This window comes from Peromyscus maniculatus, chromosome 4 (assembly GCF_049852395.1).
Source record: "Peromyscus maniculatus bairdii isolate BWxNUB_F1_BW_parent chromosome 4, HU_Pman_BW_mat_3.1, whole genome shotgun sequence".
Taxonomy (NCBI): Eukaryota; Metazoa; Chordata; class Mammalia; order Rodentia; family Cricetidae; genus Peromyscus; species Peromyscus maniculatus.
The window spans coordinates 54,316,117-54,335,038 of NC_134855.1; the positions used below are offsets into that span (position 1 = coordinate 54,316,117).

Sequence of the window (18,922 nt, forward strand, 5' to 3'; positions counted from 1 at the left end):
TAGAAGGTCACAGCACGTTGCCCTAGAGATCTGTGCTGTCCCTGGTTTGTGTCTCCATGCCAACCTGTACCAACTCCTTATATTCCTACTGACTGTATAGCTGAACAGTTTGGAGTTTTGTTCTTGGTGTTTTATTTACTTAAATTTTTATTAGTGTGCATTGATTTACACATAGTGAGAGGCTTAGTGAAGACATTTTTGTTCATGGACATCACACTTTGACCACATTCACCCTCTTATATTTTCTTTTCCCCCTTCCCTTCGCCATTTCCTCCTTTCCCCCAAACAGTCCCTCTTCTAAGGTTAGATCACACGCACACACACACAGACAGACAGACAGACAGACACACACACACACACACACACACACACATGAACACTCACACCTACATATATATACAGTGGTTTCTATATAGCAATATTTGTCTATTTGTCTTTCTGGATCTGCCTTATCTTGCTTGCTATTATGCTCTGCAGACTCATTGATTATCATTCCAACCTCCCTTAGGCAGGGTAAACCTCCATGGTGTATGCACATTTCTCTGTCCATTCATCTTAGGCTGGGTAAACCTCCATGGTGTATGCACATTTCTTTGTCCATTCATCACCAAGACTGATTTCAGAACTTGGCTGTTGTGAGTAGTGTGACAAAAAAAAAAAAAAAAAAAGAAAAAGAAAAATGTGGATGTGCAGGTGTCTCCATGGCATGCTGACTTAGTTTCTTCGGGTGTGTTGGCCAGGAGTGATATCATATGGAAGTTCTATATTTACTTGTTTTGAGGAACCATATGCTAGCCAAAATCTTTAAAAAAAAATTTTAAAAATGTGTGTGTAGTATATGGGTGGGCACAGTTTTTGTGTGTAGGTGAGCATGCATGTGCATGCACATGTGGAGGTTGGAGCCAGCTTTGATGTGTGTGCTGGGATCTGAACTCAGGTTCTCACACTTGCACGACAGACCCTTTACTGACTGAGCCATCCACACAATGCAGCTAATCATAGTTTTTATTTTTTGGTTTCTTAAGACAGGGTCTCACTATGTTGTAAACAAATGTCTCCTGTCCCAACTGCCCAGTTCCAAATAAATATACAGAGGCTTATATTACTTAGAAATTCTCGTCTAGTAACTCAGGCTTGTTATTAGCTAACTCTTAAATTTAAATTAACCCATTAGTCTTATCTATGTTTAGCTACATGGCTTGGTACCTTTTCTCAGTATGGCATGCCCACCTTGCTTTTCTGTGTTTGCAGGCCACTCTCTTTTTTTTTTTTTTTTTTTTTTTTTTTTGGTTTTTCGAGACAGGGTTTCTCTGTGTAGCTTTGCGCCTTTCCTGGAGCTCACTTGGTAGCCCAGGCTGGCCTCGAACTCACAGAGATCCGTCCGGCTCTGCCTCCCGAGTGCTGGGATTAAAGGCGTGCGCCACCACCGCCCGGCACAGGCCACTCTCTTACTCTGCCCTTCCTCTTCCCAGAATTCTCCTAGTCTGGCTCTTGTGCTCAATCTCTTCCTGCCCAGCTATTGGCCAATCAGCTTTTTATTAGCCAATGAGAATAATCATGTTCATAGTGTACAAAAAGATTGTTCCACAACTCTGTGTAGCCTTGGCTGTCCTGGAACTCACTCTGTAGACCAGACTGGCCTTGAACTCATAGAGATCTGCCTTCTTCTGCCTTCTTCATTGCTGAGATTAAAGGTGTGTATCACCATGCCCAGCTTACTCATGACTTTTAAAAGATACAGAACATGTTCTTTTGAGCATGTCATGTTTTACTGAATTCAGGTTGAACACTTAGACTTCTTTCCTTCAGCATCACAGGCAACTTGATGACCACCCTTGTATGTAGATCTTCGTATAAAACTCTCCTTATTTCCTAGACTTGCTTGATTAAGGGATATTAATGTTTTAAGGGCTTTGTTGGGTACCCACTAACAGTGTAGCCCTTCAGACAATTCCAGAATAGGTTTCTAGTTTTCCCAATGATGTACAACTATAACAATGCTGACATCATTGGTTCACACACAGCTCATGTGCTGGACATTGCTTTAAAGGCTGTGTGGGTAGTCACTTTATTTGATTTTCACAGAGCGGCGGTCAGTAGTTTTAAGCGCCATTTTAAGGATAAGAACATTGGGACACAAAGAGGTTAAGGAACTTGCCCATTGTGGTTTACCTCTCTGCAATATGGGGACACTTCCAGGCCTTCACTGGAGTTCGGTTAAGAGTTCTAGGCTTCCCTGCACCACAGGGAGTCTCAGCAAGTATTACCAAGTGTGTCTCATTGCTCAAGAAATGGCACCTCAGACATACTGCAGCTAACACGACCAAGGAGAATTTAATTTGGACTTCTTTTTAAAGGGTAAATATTCAATTAGAAAATTTTCTTCAAGCTCAGTTGTGTCTAAGTTAACTACCATTTAGAACATTGTTGGTTTTTGGTGACAGTCACTTAATGACAGGTTTATAGTCCTTTTAATATGCAAAGGAAAGGGGGGGCAGCGTATGTCCATCACGTGCTGTAGAAGCTGAGCTCGGGTCTTGCCGTTTCTGTGTACAAACACTATCTGGCCAGGAATAAAATGGGAAACAAATTAATGACCCCTGTTGGGAAAGCAAGAGTATGAAACTCAATTTCCTTAACATTTCCCCCCACACCAGCTCTTCCATGTGTCATATCCAAAAGCACCATTTTATTGTTTCATTTCACCATTAAAATTCTCGATTTTTTTTCTTCTTTTTTTTTTTTTAGGTTTTTGAGACAGGGATTCTCTGTGTAGCCCTGGCTGTCCTGCGACTCACTTTGTAGACCAGGCTGGCCTAGAACTCAGAGATCCGCCTGCCTCTGCCTCCTGAGGGCTGAGAGTGCATACGTCACCATGCCCAGTTTAAACTTCTATTTTAAGCAAATAGAAGTTCCCATTTTCCCCCTCCTTTTTTTGGTCTTCTTCCACATTCCAACGGTTATATTTCCAGACAGTTGATATTTATTTTTAAAAATTTAATCATTTATTATTTAGTGTGTGTGTATCTGTGTGTGTGTGTGTGTGTGTGTGTGTGTGTGTGTGTGTGTGTGTGTGTGTGTAGAGGTCAGAGGGCAGCTTGTTAGAGGGGGCGAGTACCTTTGTCAACTGAGCCATGTTGCCAGTGCCTTAACATTTCTGTCGAGGACACTTGGGTATTTACTGCTAAATGTTTTCTGGGTCTTTTTTTTTTTTTTTTCCTTTTTTTTTTTTCAGAAGAAAGTAGACTGATTTTCTTGTCTAGGTTTGGGCTAACCCCTGTGGATCCTGGGCTTTCATCTTTTAGGCACATGTGAATAACTGCTCAGATGTCACAGAGAGCCTCAGTGGGACTCATAACTGTTAAAAAGGTATTCAGGGTTCCCCCTCCCCCCATTTTAAAAAATCCTTCAAACTAATGTTATTTAAAGACTTTCCCTGGAACTAGAAAGCCCTATCTATTCACCTCTTAAGTCCCACATCCACATTGCCTTTGACATGCTGGGCTGTCAGGAAGTATTGCTCGGTATATAATTTTTGTTAATTGATTTATATAAAATTACTCTGTACATTGTTTGCTATTAGAAATGCTAATTATAGGTTTGTTTTATTTGTGTTTACTTTTTTGTCTTTGGGAACACTGAATTAAAAAAAATTGAAGCCTTTTCCTTAAACATTAATGAAAACACATATTTGAATAAAGCAATACTGTGCATCTAGTCTCAAATTTTTCATTCCAGGGCAGCTGGCAATTATTTCTGTTTCTCCCTGCGAGAAATGTTTCTAGAAAAATTGAGAAAAAGTTCTTTGAGGAAAATGTCTAATTATTCTTTGGGAGCTGGCCAACTGGTGGGAGATGACAAGGTTTAAGAATTCAGTTTTTCAAGGTGGCGGTCAGGCTAACCAAGGTTAAATGCATTTCTTTAATGCGCAGGTACGGCAGTTCTTAAGCATCTCCAGTTTGGTTGAAAATGGGCTATTTGACACTTTTCTGCAAATCAATGACTTGAACTGAATTCAGGCAAAAATCTTTTTTCCTCAAACACAAAAATTTTTTAAATTATTATGTGTGTGTGTGTGTGTGTGTGTGTGTGTGTGTGTGTGTGTGTAGATATGTGCATGCATGCAGCAGTTCACAGAGGTCAGAATCATCAGATCCTGTAGAACTGAAGTTAGAAATGGCTGTGAGCTGTGTGTGTGTGCCGGGAACAGAACCCAGGTCCTCTAGCAAGAACAGCCAGTGCTCTTAACCGCTCAGCCATCTCTCCAGTTCCTTGGGTTGTTTTAAAAGCTGCCCGCAATTCATGTTATAGCTTTTTCTCTGTCTTGTCTGCTTGCTTTGATGTGGTGACCATCTTACCAACAGGTTGTTAAGTAATCTCATTTCGAGGGTGCTGGGGTAGTGCTGTGTTCTTTGAAAGTCGTTTGTTGGTTATAGTTCTGTGAACTTTTCCGAAATAGCTGGATTTATTCAGAATTCCAGAGAAGTATTGCTGCCTGATCTTCCAAATGTTGCTAAATAGTCCGTTGAGAAGTACAACTTAATTCACCTTTCTGACTTAACGGTAGCTTAGAATCCTGGTTGGTATTCTAAAGGAAACATTGGTGAACAGTGCTGGGAATTGTCAGACAGCCGATTCTCACAAAATGAGCGCAAACTTAACTCAAAACGACAACTTAAAAGGAAAACAACAGCCAGCCTTCAAAATAATGATTCCTTGGGGATAACTCCAAGACTGTTTTGTGACATGCAGATGCCCCAAGTATCTCTCACTGCCTGTCCTTAGTATCTCAGAATGTCATATTTGCCTTTCAGCATTACCCAAATTGTAAAAGGACCTCATGCACCACTTGGTTCATCTTTCTCATTTTGAAAATAGGGAAACTAAGGTACAGAGGGTTGAGTGAGGAGTCCAGACCGGTGCTAGGCCATCAGGTGCACTGACCACGACACACCTGGCTTCTCAAGCATCATGGCCTGGCGTGTGGTACGCAGTAGGTTTGCAGGTATGTGTACCCATGTAGGGGAATACGGACAGGGATGGATGACATGTGTTCTTTTCTGAGGCGCGTGTCTGATGATTGGCGTCTGTGGCTGGTCTCACATGTGCTGAGTTGCTGCGGCTCAGGTGTGACATCAGCTTCAAAATCAGGTTGTCTCATCAGCAGATATAGATAGATCCCTAGGAGAATGGCATAACCTGAGTAGAGTGTGGGTTACAGCTATTAACCCAATACGGCAGCGAAGCCCGTGCCTCTGGTATTGGAATCCTGCAGTAGGGACTTCCTCTCCCCTCCGACCTTGGAGGTGTTCCTGTCATACGTTTATTCTACTTCCATACTAAACGGCACAGTGCATTGTTGCTACTTTCATTGAACCATCTGTTATCTTAAAGGTGATTTAAATAATAATTTAAAACGACATATTGATATAGTTACCATTGTATTTGCCATTGATAGTACCCATCATTCCTTTTTGTTGGTCCCTGCTTCTTTTCTGTAGGGACTTAAATGCACTTGTAACACACACACACACACACACACACACACACACACACACACACACTCACACTCCACTCACACAGTGTGTATGTCTGGAGGGACAGGAGTTGGGACATTTTCTTTCTGCCATTACTTACTCAGATTTTTTCTTCTTCCTTTCCTCCCCTTCTCTGTGTTAGGGAACTCCACTGCCCTCCATGGTAGTCTGTGTGGCATTATGTTGATGGCTGACAAATGCCGTTTTCTCCTCTTACTTCTTCACCCCTCATAGTCTCTGTTGCTGTCTCTCCAGGCTCAACAGTCTTTTCTTTGGCGTTGTTTAAAGTATTAATTCCATCCAAAGGCTTGGTTTTAAAAGTCCGGCCGTTATTACTTCGTGTGTCAGAACACATGCCCACATTCCACCGCGTGGGTATGGAGGTTTGAGGGCATCATCGGGAGTCAGTGTGCTCTTCTCCTGTTGGTTTCCAGGGCTGGAACTTAGGTTGTTAGGCCCCAAAGACAAACACCACACACACACACACACACACACACACACACACACACACACACACTCTCTTTAATCTTAGATGTTGTAATTTTCATCTCTAAAAGTGGTGCCTGGACCTTTAAAGATCATTCTATTGCCGGGCGGTGATGGCGCACGCCTTTAATCCCAGCACTCGGGAGGCAGAGCCAGGCGGATCTCTGTGAGTTCGAGGCCAGCCTGGGCTACCAAGTGAGTTCCAGGAAAGGCGCAAAGCTACACATAGAAACCCTGTCTCGAAAAACAAAAAAAAACAAAAACAAAAACAAGTCACTCTATGTACATATAATACAATCTGTGCTACTTTGGTATCCCTGTCTGCTGGTTGTAATGGTGGTTAGTGTCCATTGTGGGCTGTGATCTCATTAGGAGGCATGCGTTTCCCATTCATGCTTCTCTGTGTTCCTAGTCGTTTTTTTGACTGGATCCTGCACGCTGTGAATTCTGCCTCTGTAGGTGCTAGGCTTGCTTCCCATTCCTATTACTATTCTGGAGCTTTGATTTTTTGGAGGGTATTACTTAAAATTAGTTTGATTCTTTTAGGTCTTAGCTTAAGATAGGTGCAACTAGATCGTACTGGATTTAGGACTATTTCCCAGACCCGGGTAAGGCCCATCTGTGAACTCCATTCAGTGTCCTCTGAACCGGGAGTCTCCCCTGACCTGTTTGGCAGGAGAGAGCCGATAGTTGTTGGTGGCGTGAGAGCAAGCGCGCCGGGCAGTCTTCTGATCCTTCCTGTGGTTCCTTCTCCAGCCGCCCAGTGTCCCGTACCTCCACAAGCAGGACCCACTGGACATGCCAGGGGAACTCGGCACGTCTCTGGACATCTGTGGCATACTCCCCTTTCCTCCAGACTGCGGCTGCCTGGGTTTCCTGTATTGGGACTCAGTGAGTCTGCTGCCTCTGGCCTGGGATCTCTCTGTGCCTCTGTGGGAAGCTTTCTGTGGAGACAGCTCTCACCGTCCCTTTTCAGATTTCCTTCACCACCACCACTATTATTACTACTACTGCTTTCTCCTCCTCCTCCTCCTTCCTTTTTGTTGGGGGGCGGGGTTGAGACAAGGTTTCTCTGTGTAGCCCTGTCTGTCCTGGAACTCACTCTGTAGACCAGGCTGGCCACAAACTCACAGAGATCTGTCTGCCTCTGCTCCCCAAGTGCTGGGTTTAAAGGTGTGCGGCCACTGCTGCTGCTGCTGCTGCTGCCGCCGCCGCCGCCGCCGCCGCCGCCGCCGCCGCCGCCGCCGCCGCCGCCGCCGCCACCACCACCACCACCACCCTGTTTCCTTCATATCGTTCATGTATCAGAGATCACTCTCTTTTGTTGAGTGGCAGTTTCTTTACTCACTTTTTAGTCGTGTTAGGACGGTAAATCAATCCTTGTCACTTCCTCTCCGCCAGAGGCAGATCTCCCAAAGAGTGGAGGCAGGTAGAGAAGAGGGGGCTGGGTGGGTGTGGGCGAAGTGAACACAGCCACTGCAGGGAATGGGCAGGACCGCTTATCAGACAGCTGAGGTGGAGACTTCCATGGCAGTGTTCATATACAGCTGGGTGAGATGCAAGGAGTGGAATGGACGCCTTGGATAACTGGTCATTGATGTGCGGGAAAGGAGTGCTTGAACTTTGTATTTTGATTCTCTAGTAAGTCTTGGCCTTCTTCTAACAGTTCTAGATAGACTGTAAAGCCAGGAAGGTGGAACAGCAAAGCTTCTGTGAAGGAAAGGAAGCAAACGTTTCCTTCGAAGGACACATAGAGTGCGGTTGACAAAGGTTCCAAGTGGGCAGAGTGGACGTATGGGATCCTCTCTCCATCAAAACGCACTGTGCAGAGAATTAAAAAACAAAGCGAAAACAGTGGAGGATGTTCCCAGTGTATGTCCAGATCGCTTTCAGGTCCGTAACTTGACAAATGAGAGTTCTATGGGGTCGCTTATTGAAGCACTAATTTATTAACAGACGTGGTGGATTTGTGGATTTCCAGAATTGTTTGTCTAATCCTCTTAAGGGCATTATAGCACTAAGCAGCCCCGCTAAGTGTTTGATCAGTTTAATTAGAATGATCATTTGTCATACTTCAGAAGCCTTTGGCTCTTGGTTATGGAAGGATCGAAGGCAAAGACGCATCTTCTCCATCTTTTAAAGTCACATCTCGGGTTGTTAAAAACAACTCCCAATTGAGTTTATAACCTTTAGCTCTCGAGATGAATAAAGGATGTTGGCTAATCGGGTTAGACATCTAATTTTTCCAATACTTTCTGGTAATTTTTCCATAATCTTGATATGAAGGCTGTGTCATAGGATTTATCTTGAAGGCAATATCTTGTGTTGGTCTTGTGTGAGGATTTAGTTTCTAGTAGGTAGAAGGAAACCAAAAGGACCTTCCTGAGTTCTTGTTATGGATAAGACCCTGTTGATACTGTGTTGACACAAAAGGAAAGGAGAATGTAGACAGCACTTAATATTGTGTGGCTGGGAATTATGAATGAATGAGAATTAACTCAACCTGGGAAAATCAATTATATTTTATTACTTGATAGTCTTCTTTTTATACTAAGCCAATGGGATAAAAAAGTCAGATCATAAAACTGAGGCCATGGAAGCATAACCAAGGTTACTGTACTGTTTTTACCCATCATTTGATTTTCTGATTTCTCAAGATGGAAGGGTAGAAAATTGGAAGGATAGAAAATTTGATTCCTGTTAAATCACTTTCCAAATAGCTTAGTTTACTTACCAAGCACTTTGATTAATTCTTTGTCAATTTCTTTCTTACAGGAATTACCTTCAGTTATAGTAACAGAAAGTCATGTGACCTCTGATTGGGTTCCCAGCTTCTGAATATGGCTCCATGCATGTCCACTTCTGAGTGCTGGTTAGCCTGTTCTTGACACGGTAGAAGAGTTTTGCTAAGATAGTTTATAGTATACTCTGCAATATAGATTTCTCTGGTGATGTCTGCATTTCTCCACCCCGATTTTGACAGAGTCTTGCTCTGTAGCTTGGGTCTCTAGTTCCAGATCCTTCTGCCTCAGCCTCCATAGTTATAGAATTATAGGTAGGCACCACCACATGTCTGTTTGTCTCGTGATTGATGTGGATGAAGTTGGTAATATTTGGTGGTGTTGTGTCTCTCTCTAAGGAGTTTTCTGATGTCTGTTTGTGTCATTATAGGTGAAGTACTGATTTTCCATTTTTATTTAGTAAATAGCTGGGGGAGGTACATTGGCTGTTTTTTGGGGTCATTAATATATTGTGACCAGGATTCAGCATTTGTATTACTGTAAATACAGCCGAGTCATGGAGTAGACCATATTTATTTTTCTCCTACTGTGAAAGATCTTGTTTTCCTTACATTAATGGTTCTGTGTGTGCATGCTTATTAGGAATTTAATAACTCCTTCATCTGCTGTCAGTGGTCACTCTCCTCAAACTGTGGTGTTTGGTTCCAGACGCTCTGGTATTAGTCAGGAGCAGGTGAGAAATGGAGAGACTTGGACCCCACCCCATCAGTGACATTTTAACCAGATCTCCATCACTTATGAGTAATTTGGATCATACGTAGCCCAGAGTAAGTGTCCTCTAATGACATTTGTGTCTCACCAGAGCCATTCTGGACCACACTTCTCTGAACAGGATGTTATCAGTGCTCCATGAACACTGTCAGTAGAGATGCTCTCCCCCGAGCCAGGGCCCCTCTCCATCGCACCCCTGCACTGCGTCTGCTACTTTCTAGTCCACGTTCCCTGTTTTAATTGCACAGCGACACTCCGAGATTGTTAATGTTTACCTTGAATCAGGGGGCAGAGCTAGCAACTCGCTGACCAGAACTGGCTGTAAAGAGGCCAGTCATTTGGATAGAGATGACTCACAGGAAGGAAAGACAGGGACTTGAGTTTGGCCTTACCTTTTAGTTTTGGGACAAGTGAAGAGACAAGCCTCCTGCCGGGTGTCCAGCCAAAAAGGAAGGTCAGCTGGTTGCCTCTCGGCTTCTCTGATCTAGTAGGTTTTCACCCCCACATCTGACTTCCGAGTCTTTGTTGGTAAATAGAACGATAGAGACTTAGTTTAAACCTGCATATGTTGGCCTCGGCAGAGCCAGGGACGAGGGACCAGAAGGCCTCCCAGGCTGAGGCCTGAGTGGCCAGTGGGGCCGTGGGGCTGCAGATGATAGTTAAAATATCAGGAGATTCATGTGCAGCTGCTAAGCCGAAAGAAAAGCTCCAGTCCCCTTCTTTCTCTCTGCGTCCATTTCTTCCTATGTTCTGCCCCTCTTTTTCCTGTCAGAGTTTTCTTTCAGCTATCTGGAGACATTTTATTTAAAATTACTAGTTTGAGAGTTTAAGGCACTCAGATGGAATTTCCTCACAGGGCCTTGTAGAACCCGTCTGAGGGGAAAACCCATCTTCTCCATAGCAGCCATAATATCTCAAGCTTTCCCTTGTTGACCTGGGCAGAGTCTCCCAGGCTTCTGCCTGAAGCCTATAACCATTTCTGTTCTCTACTAAATAACTCAAGAGGCATTGGAAGACATATCACCTATGGTTTGGTTTGGTTTTTTAAAATCTCTCGATATATGATTGTTGGGTTACACTGAAAAATATGACTGTATTAAAAAATAAAGGCTGTAAGCAAAATTTAAAGTCAGCAAAGACTTTCAAACTCATCTTCCCCTGCAATTAAGACAGGGTTGAAGCCGGGCGGTGGTGGCGCACGCCTTTAATCCCAGCACTTGGGAGGCAGAGGCAGGTGGATCTCTGTGAGTTCGAGGCCAGCCTGGACTACCAAGTGAGTCCCAGGAAAGGCACAAAGCTACACAGAGAAACCCTGTCTTGAAAAACCAAAAAAAAAAAAAAAAAGACAGGGTTGTATAATTTCTGTTTGATGATTCTGAAGGTTTTAGTAGACAAAAAGAGTCCATGGGATAGAAAGGATTTAGTGACAGGAATTGGCGTATTAAGGGCACTGGCTTGCTATGGCAGTGAGTCTTTTTTGATATTGTGATCAAATTTCTCAGGGAAGAATTTCAGGGAGAAAGATTTATTTTGGCAGATGATTTAAGAGGTCTCTCTGTATAGGATGTTGATTCTGAGCCCATGGTGATGCTGAACATTATGGCGGCCATAGAATGTGGAACACAACTGGTGAGCCATGGTAGCCAGGATGCAAAGGAAACCGTAACAGGAGGGGACCCGGACAACAAAGGACAACACCCCAGAAACAGTTTCCAGTGACCTACAGTTTCCACTTCCCAGTAGTCTGTTTAAAAATTGAAACCAGCAATGAGTTAATGAGTGAAGCCATTGATTAGGCAGGAGCCCTCATGATTTAATCATCTGTGGACAAAAAATAAACAAAGCAAACAAACAAAAAAAACCCCACCTGTCTAGACACACCCAAATGTGTTCTTTACTAATCTTTTATGCATAATTAATCCAATTAAATTGATAATAAAGATTAACCATTACACTAGTCATAATTTGACCTAGAGATGCTACCTGATGGCCATCTGTTTGATATTATCAGTACTCGGTGTTCAGACAAATATTGGCACATATATGGAACATACAGTGAAGTAGGTATATATATATAGTCTTTTCTGGGATGGAGCAGAGTCTGAGAAGATTGTCTAAGCCAAGCTACTAAGTTCAAATTGGGTGTATCTGCATGGATAGAGCAAAATACAAAACCATGGATGTGCTGAGCCTCCTAGTTATCCTAGGTAGGTCAAGCAGAGGGGCTGGCTGGCCGTGCACAGAATGGGAAGTGGTTGCTTGACTTCTGATGGGATTTCCGGGACTTTGGATAATAGTTGTCCATAGCTTATTATCCTTTGGGGACAGTCCCCAACCCGCCTCTCCAGGGAGGAAAGTCTTCTCCCTCCCTATTCTGAAGTACCTTTTGTACCCCTTCTTTGGATTTAGATCTCTCAAATGACAAGCCCTGCTTCCTAACTGCTGCCCTGCTGCCTGGATTGAGGTTGGAGCCAGACATCTCCCTTGGCTGCTGCTCTAAAGACTGGCATCTTCTCCACTGTGGGATTCCTGCCCAGATAGAGACGTCCTTGGAACATAAATTATACCTCATTATATTATTTCATAAAAGCATTGTTATAAATGATTGTGGGGGGCTTTAGTTAAATTCCATTTTCGCTTAACGCATGGTCAGGACTCCACCATTACAATCCGTTTCTCTCTCTGTGTGTATGTATGTATGTATCTATTTCTTGATTTATTTTTGAGACAAGGGTCTCTGTTGTTTTTCATTAAATTCAGTAGCTGCCCCTTAAGCACCTGCTGTCCTAACCGGCAGTTGCAACTCCAGAAGCTACCAGGAGCATTTTGCATTGGTCTTAGCCGCGTGGGAATTTCGTTCCCTCGGGCACTGGCTTTATCACGGAGCTAAAGGGAACTTTATCTAGATTTCTATCCCTCTATAGAACTCAAGATTCAATGGTTGAGGTGAAATTCTGCTCACTCAGAAAGGCTGAATAGCAAGTAGCTAACCTTCTCTCCCTCAAAATAGGGTGTCCTTCTGCTTGAATCTCCCTCAAAATAGGGTGTCCTTCTGCTCAGCCTTCACTTGAGAACTCTCGATACATGTGGTTCCTCCCTACCACTTCCTGTCTGCTAGTTGCTGATTCAGCCTCCTGACCCCAGGTTAATTTTATTTAATCAAACAAATGTAGCACGTCTTTGTATCATTAAGCAAATATTCCACGGCATAAATGAATGTAACACATCTTAAAATAATATTCCACAACAGGTCTCACTATGTAGTCCTGGGTAGCCTGGAATTCACTATGTAGATCAAGCTGGCCTCGAACTCACAGAGCTCTGCCTGCTTCTCTTCTTGGAGCTGGGATTAAAGGTATGTACCACCATGCCTGGCTACAATACATATTTTGAAGTACAGTTATGTTTGAAGTTCTAGGTAGTAGATTTGAAAACCAAGTTTTGTGCACAAGTCCCATTGATAAGTTGGGGGCTGCCTCGCAACAGCATGCTAGAGAGGAAAAAATGTCATCATCAAATATTCATTAGGCTCCCAGTTGTGCATAGTGCTGTTGTGACAGCTGGATCTACGGGGCCTCTGCTGGGCCTATTTTTATCAACTCTAATAAGGCTGCCTTACAGATTGCCCTCTGAACCTTAGCACATTTGAGCTTTCCCTGACACACTGAGTGTCCTACTAACAGGGAAGATAAAGGCAAGATAGGTTCCTACCCTGAAAGAAGGAATAATTTTAATTTAAATGTGTCTTTTAGTCACTGAGCCTGCATTAATTTGTATGATTCTTTTGGGGGCAGGTGAGGGGGTCCTCTTAAATTAATACTTCCTGTTGGCTCAGTGTTTTCTTTCAAGCGAAGCGCTCAGAATATAATGCGACACCCAGAGATTTTCAAAAGATTAAAGTGATGTGTTCTAATCTTAGACTTGTAACTAATGGCCTGAACTAATTATACATAAAGGACGAAGCCATTAGTGTTAATAGGAAGTGACTTCAGCAAGTTACAGTTGGGCTCAAAGACTCAGTAACTATTGCAAACAGTAGTCAGGGAGGTGGTATACAATTGTATAATAGACCTTAGCCGGAAGTACGCTGCTTCAAGTTGGGTCCCCCACCCCAAGTCATTACCATTATACTTGGTCATTTCCTTTTCAGTAAAAATGCACACCTCTTTGAACTTGGAGGTTGAACCAGAGGAGCTCATGAAAGAGTTGTTCTGTATAAATGCTTGTGTGCTGTACAAACATGGGCTGTCCAGATTGCTCCTCTTCCAGCTCTTTTGGAAGCTTTTCTAGACACTTAAGATACCAGTGTTCCCAGGCCTCCATGCTTGCTTCTTACTTTATATTCCCTTATGGCTCGGCCTCATCAAGTTCTGACTCTGTGCTCACAAATCTCAATGGGGTCATCTGCCTTCTGCATTCCAGAAGCAGATTCCCTTTGGTTATCTTATAAGAACTGCAGTCTTGTGTAGGTCCCAAATAATACCAAGATCCCCCCCTCTCAGATATGCCCTCTCTATGATCCCCCCCCCTCCTCAATGTGGGAGATCATTGAACACAACTACAGATTCTGTGCATCCTTCTACCAACCACTTCTCTTCATGCCATGGCCTGGTCTAGGCCTGCACCATCTCTTGTTCTGGAATACAGTGAAAGCTATGTGTGTGGTCTTCCCAAATATAGTCTGCCTCCTTCCAAATTATCCATGACTGCTAGACAAGGATCCAAGCGCCATTCTGATCATGTTATTATTTGCTTGTGTGTTCAGTGATTCCCCCTTATGCCTGGGGTGCTCTTCTTATATTCTGCCTGGCTATCGCTTATTTACCCTTCCAGTAGTAGCATCAGAATTGGTCCTGACGAATATTTCCAAAAGCCCTCTCCAGTTGGTAAGATTCTCCTGCTAAATATGCCAACAGCATCCTGTATTTCCTAGCACTCATTATAATTATAATTGAGTATTTGTATAATTACTGGTTTGATGCCTGATTCTCTCACTGGCTTGTCAACTCCCTGAGAGCAGGGATCATGCCTGCCTGGCTCGCCATTCTCTCCCCAGTGCCTCTCAGAACAAGTATTTGCCAACGGAATGTATAATGAATGGGTTGGACAGAAGCTGCGGCATATGTTATGTGTATTTGTACTTATGTTTGAAGATAGGGTATCTGATGTTCTAGGAACTTGAATGCTTCCCACTCCATAACGAAGCGATGCTGTGAGGGCCTTATTTAGATTTTTGTTAATTTTTCAGCTCTTTTATCTTCTTCTCTACTTCACTCTAGAAGAGGACTGTACCAGCTAGGCTTGTACTAGAGAAGAAGAACCAGCGAATGGTAAAAATATGTAGTGCAGAAAGTAGCTTATGTGACTATTATGGTTTGGATACAAAGGGCTCCATCTGTCACCTCGTATATTGAAGGCAAGGTCTCCAGTCATTGGATCCACTTACTGAGAAGTGATTGGATCATGAGGGCTTTGATATGATCAATGGATTAATCCATTGATGGATTAATAACATGGCATTATTTGGGATGTTGAACCTACTTGGGAGAAATAGGTCACTGGGATTGTGGAAAATGTGCCTTATGTTTGGTCCCTTCTGACCCTCTGCTTCCTGGATGCCATCACATAAGCAGTTACTCCCCCATTCTTCCTCTATGGTGCTTCTGCCTTGCTCATGGCCTAAAAAGAATGGAGCCAGCCAACCATTGACAGAAATCTCCAAAACCCTGGGCCAAAACAAGGGTTTGCTCCTCTTACATTGTTTTTCTCACCATTTTCATACCGCAATGATAAACTGAAAGACCCCCGGCTGAGATCTTTCTCCGGGAGAGACCCCAAACCCAAGGAACACACCGAAACCACAGATCAGATGCAAAAGCAAGAGGGTTTATTTAGACCAGGTACCTGGGGCGAAGTCTCTTGGAGGACTTGCGCGCCTTCCTAGGGCAAGGGGGACTTTTTATGGGACCCCAGGGGCAGAGGCGCGGTTACAGAAGCGAGAAGCATAGTTACAGGGTCCCTATTGGTTGTTTCAAAGAAGGCCAGGGTGAACTTGGGGTCATATGTGTGTGGCTGATTTGGCCTTGTCCAGGCCAGCTGCTTATTCCTCAAGGCCAGGGGCCCGCCATAAAATATCAACTGTCTTACTCCCAAGGCTGCTGACCACAGTTATCTCTCTCAAGGCTGGCCATAGCTATCTCTGTCAAGGCCGGGTAGCTGGCTATGGCTGTGAACTCCTGTTTTTCTGATTCCTGCAGAATGGCGTTTCTAAGGCCAAGTTATTGGGGGGGCATAACATCGGCCCAACGCCCCATATCCTCATAATGGAGCGGGGGTCTTTCATTCCCCCATTTTCTTTTGTACCAAATGAAATCTTTCATTTTAGGATGGAGAATAAGGGGTTAGCTCTATCTCTGACTGTCTGAGCCTCTGATATTGTTTGGTTAGGATCAAAGCCTGGGCAACAGAAACCTTATCCTTGATGAATTGCACCAATCTGTTGAGGATGTATGACCCAAACAATAAAATGAGCAGGAGGACGATTAGGGGGCCCATAATGGTGGAGACAAGGGTCATAAACCACGGTGACCTTTGGAACTATCTTTTAAATCATTTTTGTTGAGCATGGCTACTTGGAGCTGTCTGAATTGGCCGGTCTCTATAAGGGCTGCAGTCCCTGTATCTACCCCAGCAGCTATTTTGTTTATGGTAATTTTTTCCAGTAACAGGGCCAGCGTCAGGGAAACAGGCTCTCTGGTGATGTCCCTCCTTATGTCAGGAGGACTATTAGGGGGATCAAGGGGACCCCCGGGTGAGTCTTATCTTTAGTGGGTTTGGAGAGCGTTGAACTAGATGTCTCGGTGCCCTCAGCTTCGTCGGGTTTCTTGGCAGCCTTTACATGCGACGTGTGGACCCAAGCCGCTGTCCCGTCAACCTCGGCTCTAGGTTCCTAGATTGAGGGCGTCGGACCCAGACAGAGTCCCCAATCTTGAATGGGTGAGGCACCACCGGGCGGTTCAGTTGTTTTCGGCAGGCAGGGGTTTTTATACCGTCTTTTGCATCAGTTGGAGGGCTAGTGGCAAAAGAGGAGATATCAGAGTAAAGGAAATTTACAATTGGTGGGGGAGCCCCATACATGATCTCGAACGGGGTTAGGCCATGAGGCCCAGGAGTGTTCCGGGCTCGGTAAAGGGCTAGGGGGAGTAGGAGCACCCAATCTCTAGTGCCAGTTGCAAGCGTTAATTTGGTTAAAGTCTCCTTAATGGTTTTATTTGTACGTTCTACCTGTCCTGAGCTCTGGGGGCTGTATGCACAATGAAGTTTCCAATCGATCCCCCGTAGCCTGGCCACCTCCTGACTTACCTGGGAGACGAAGGCGGGCCCATTGTCTGACCCCAATATCTGGGGTATTCCATACCTGGGAAAGATGTCATCTAGGAGTTTTTTTTTTGGTTACCACGTTAGCGGTCTTTTTCTTGGTAGGCAAGGCCTCTGTCCATCTATGATGTAAGCTTGTCGCTCGGGGCTCCATTCCGCCCCCATTTTCTTTTGTTAGTTCCTGGTCCTCCGGGCTTCCGCCATCCGGAGGGCCTGGGTCAGCGCGATCAGCTCTGCCTTTTGGGCCGATGTTCCAGGTAGCAGTGGTGAGGTCCAAACTATCTCCGATTCGGTGGTGACGGCTGCTCCGGCCCTCCGTTCTCCTTCTTGGAGGAAGCTGCTCCCATCCGTGAGCCAGGCAGCAGGGTTGCGGGGTTGAGGGAGACAACTGGTCTGAACATCACTCGGTCTGGGGGCTGCTGGACCAGAGCTTTCACCGCATGGGAGGATAACACAGTTAATGGCTGTCCCAAAGTCAGTTTCCCTGCATCCTTGAGCAAAACAGCAATAGCGGCTACCCCGCGCAGACAGGGGGCGGGCCATCCTGCAGCTACCGGGCTTTTATGGCCCCAGTCTCTGTACCAGCATTCCTTTTGCAAAGCCTGAGTTCTCGTCCACGAACAGTTTAAAGGGCTAGGACTTGTAGGGGGGTCCCTTTGGGTCCTGTCCAGATGTCAGCTGAACCTTTTTCTCGGTGGTCCTTTGATACCTCCTGTTACCTGTGGCCCCCTGGACCAAAGCTGTGCGGTCATTGAGAGAGCCTCCGGTATGGGTCAGGACTGAATGTTGAGCCCCGGTGTCCACTAGGAAGGTCACTGGCTGCCCCCTAATCTTGAGAGTTATCCTAGGTCGGGGGGAGGGGGTCTCCTGGCCTTGACCTCCCCAATCTTCCAGATTGAGGACCCTTGGCTTAGGTCTCCGAGACCCTTGAGGCTTTTTTTTTTTTGATCAGTCACGAGCCCAATGTCCTCTCTGTTTACAGTAAGCACTTTGTCTTTGTCAAGCAGTGTCCTTTTTTGATCTCCCGTCCTAACTTCCTAACTCCCTCTCTGACCTGTCCCTGAGACCTTACAGTGGCCAGGACTTTTTTTTGTTTGTTTTTTTTTTTTTTTCTTCTCCCTCTGTGTCTCTCTAAGTCCTTTTTTTAAAAACGCGCTGCCGGCGTCTCTTTCTGGTAACCTGAGCCCAATCGGTAGGGGGTTAGAGCCCCTGGAGACCCGCTAAGAGCAACTGGCCAGAGATGTAGGTGTTCCCTACCTTCGCTGCTTTGTCCCGCCTTCCTCGTAGGCGACCGGCAATTGGGGAGGAAGCAGGAACTCATCCTCCGCTGTTTGGGGGCCGCTGCAGGAGCCGCCGGTCCCTCCGGCGCTGTCGGGGGGGTTGTAACACTCGGGGCGGGGTGACTCGGCATCCATGGGTGACGCCGCCCCCTAGTCACCTTCCCCATATTGGGCCGGAGCCGGTCGTGGCACATCGCTGCGGGTCGCCGGCCAGGGGGCGGTCCCTCGCCGACCCCATCCCCGGCCCCGCCTGCGTGCCCCTGCCACATCCCGTGTCCGCCTGCGCCGCCGCTGCCGACTGTGCCGCTCGGCCGCCCATCGCGCTATCCACCGCCCCTCCGAGCGAGAGGCTGTGGGGCGCTGCTGCCGCAGGCTCTCCGCCGCCCGGGTCTCGGCCGGCCGCGCCTGGGGCTGCCGCGCGCCGCCGGAGGGCAGGTCCGAGCCCGAGTAGGCGCGGGTGCGGCCGTTGGCGGCGGGGCCACTCTGCTTGGCGCCCATGTCCGCGCCGCCCCAGGCCCCCGAGACCGCGCCGCGGCCGCGCGGACGGGAGGAGGCGCGGGGAAACCCCGGCGCCCTCCGCCGCCGCCATCACCGCTGACGGCCTGCGGGGACTGGGCAGGGGGCGTCCCGGCGCCCTAGCTTCCCGGCGGCCCCGCCTGCGCGTTCTCTTCTCCCGCACCCGCTTGCAAGCCTGCCCGCGCGCCCGCCTGCGCCGGAGCAGCGGCCCGCG

General features: G+C 45.9%; 2 protein-coding genes across 17 annotated transcripts in view; one reads left to right on the plus strand and one right to left on the minus strand.

The window, feature by feature from the left end:
• Osbpl6 (oxysterol binding protein like 6) overlaps positions 1-18,922 on the plus strand; it is a 202,367-nt gene that overhangs the window by 11,497 nt on the left and 171,948 nt on the right. The window lies entirely within an intron of this gene.
• Positions 15,401-18,549, minus strand: LOC143272902 (uncharacterized). 3 transcript variants are annotated; one of them, XR_013050538.1, is made up of 3 exons: positions 18,170-18,549; positions 16,953-17,342; positions 15,401-16,607 (listed from the first exon to the last, which is right to left on the minus strand). XR_013050538.1 is itself a non-coding variant. In XM_076569733.1 (2 exons), the coding sequence occupies exons 1-2, from the start codon at positions 18,325-18,327 to the stop codon at positions 17,087-17,089; spliced, it is 414 nt and encodes a 137-aa protein (XP_076425848.1). In that variant the 5' UTR covers positions 18,328-18,549; the 3' UTR covers positions 15,401-17,086. The 3 variants fall into 3 exon arrangements, 1 of the variants encoding a protein (XP_076425848.1); XR_013050536.1 differs by having other exon boundaries at positions 16,898-17,342; XM_076569733.1 differs by having other exon boundaries at positions 15,401-17,342.

Excerpts from the sequence above, each read along its gene's own strand:
- LOC143272902 (XM_076569733.1), bottom strand. The coding sequence starts at position 18,327 with ATGGATGCCGAGTCACCCCGCCCCGAGTGTTACAACCCCCCCGACAGC. Across the intron at positions 17,343-18,169 it reads GGCGGGACAAAGCAGCGAAG|CTCTGGTCCAGCAGCCCCCA; the intron begins GTAGGGAACACC and ends ATGCGGTGAAAG.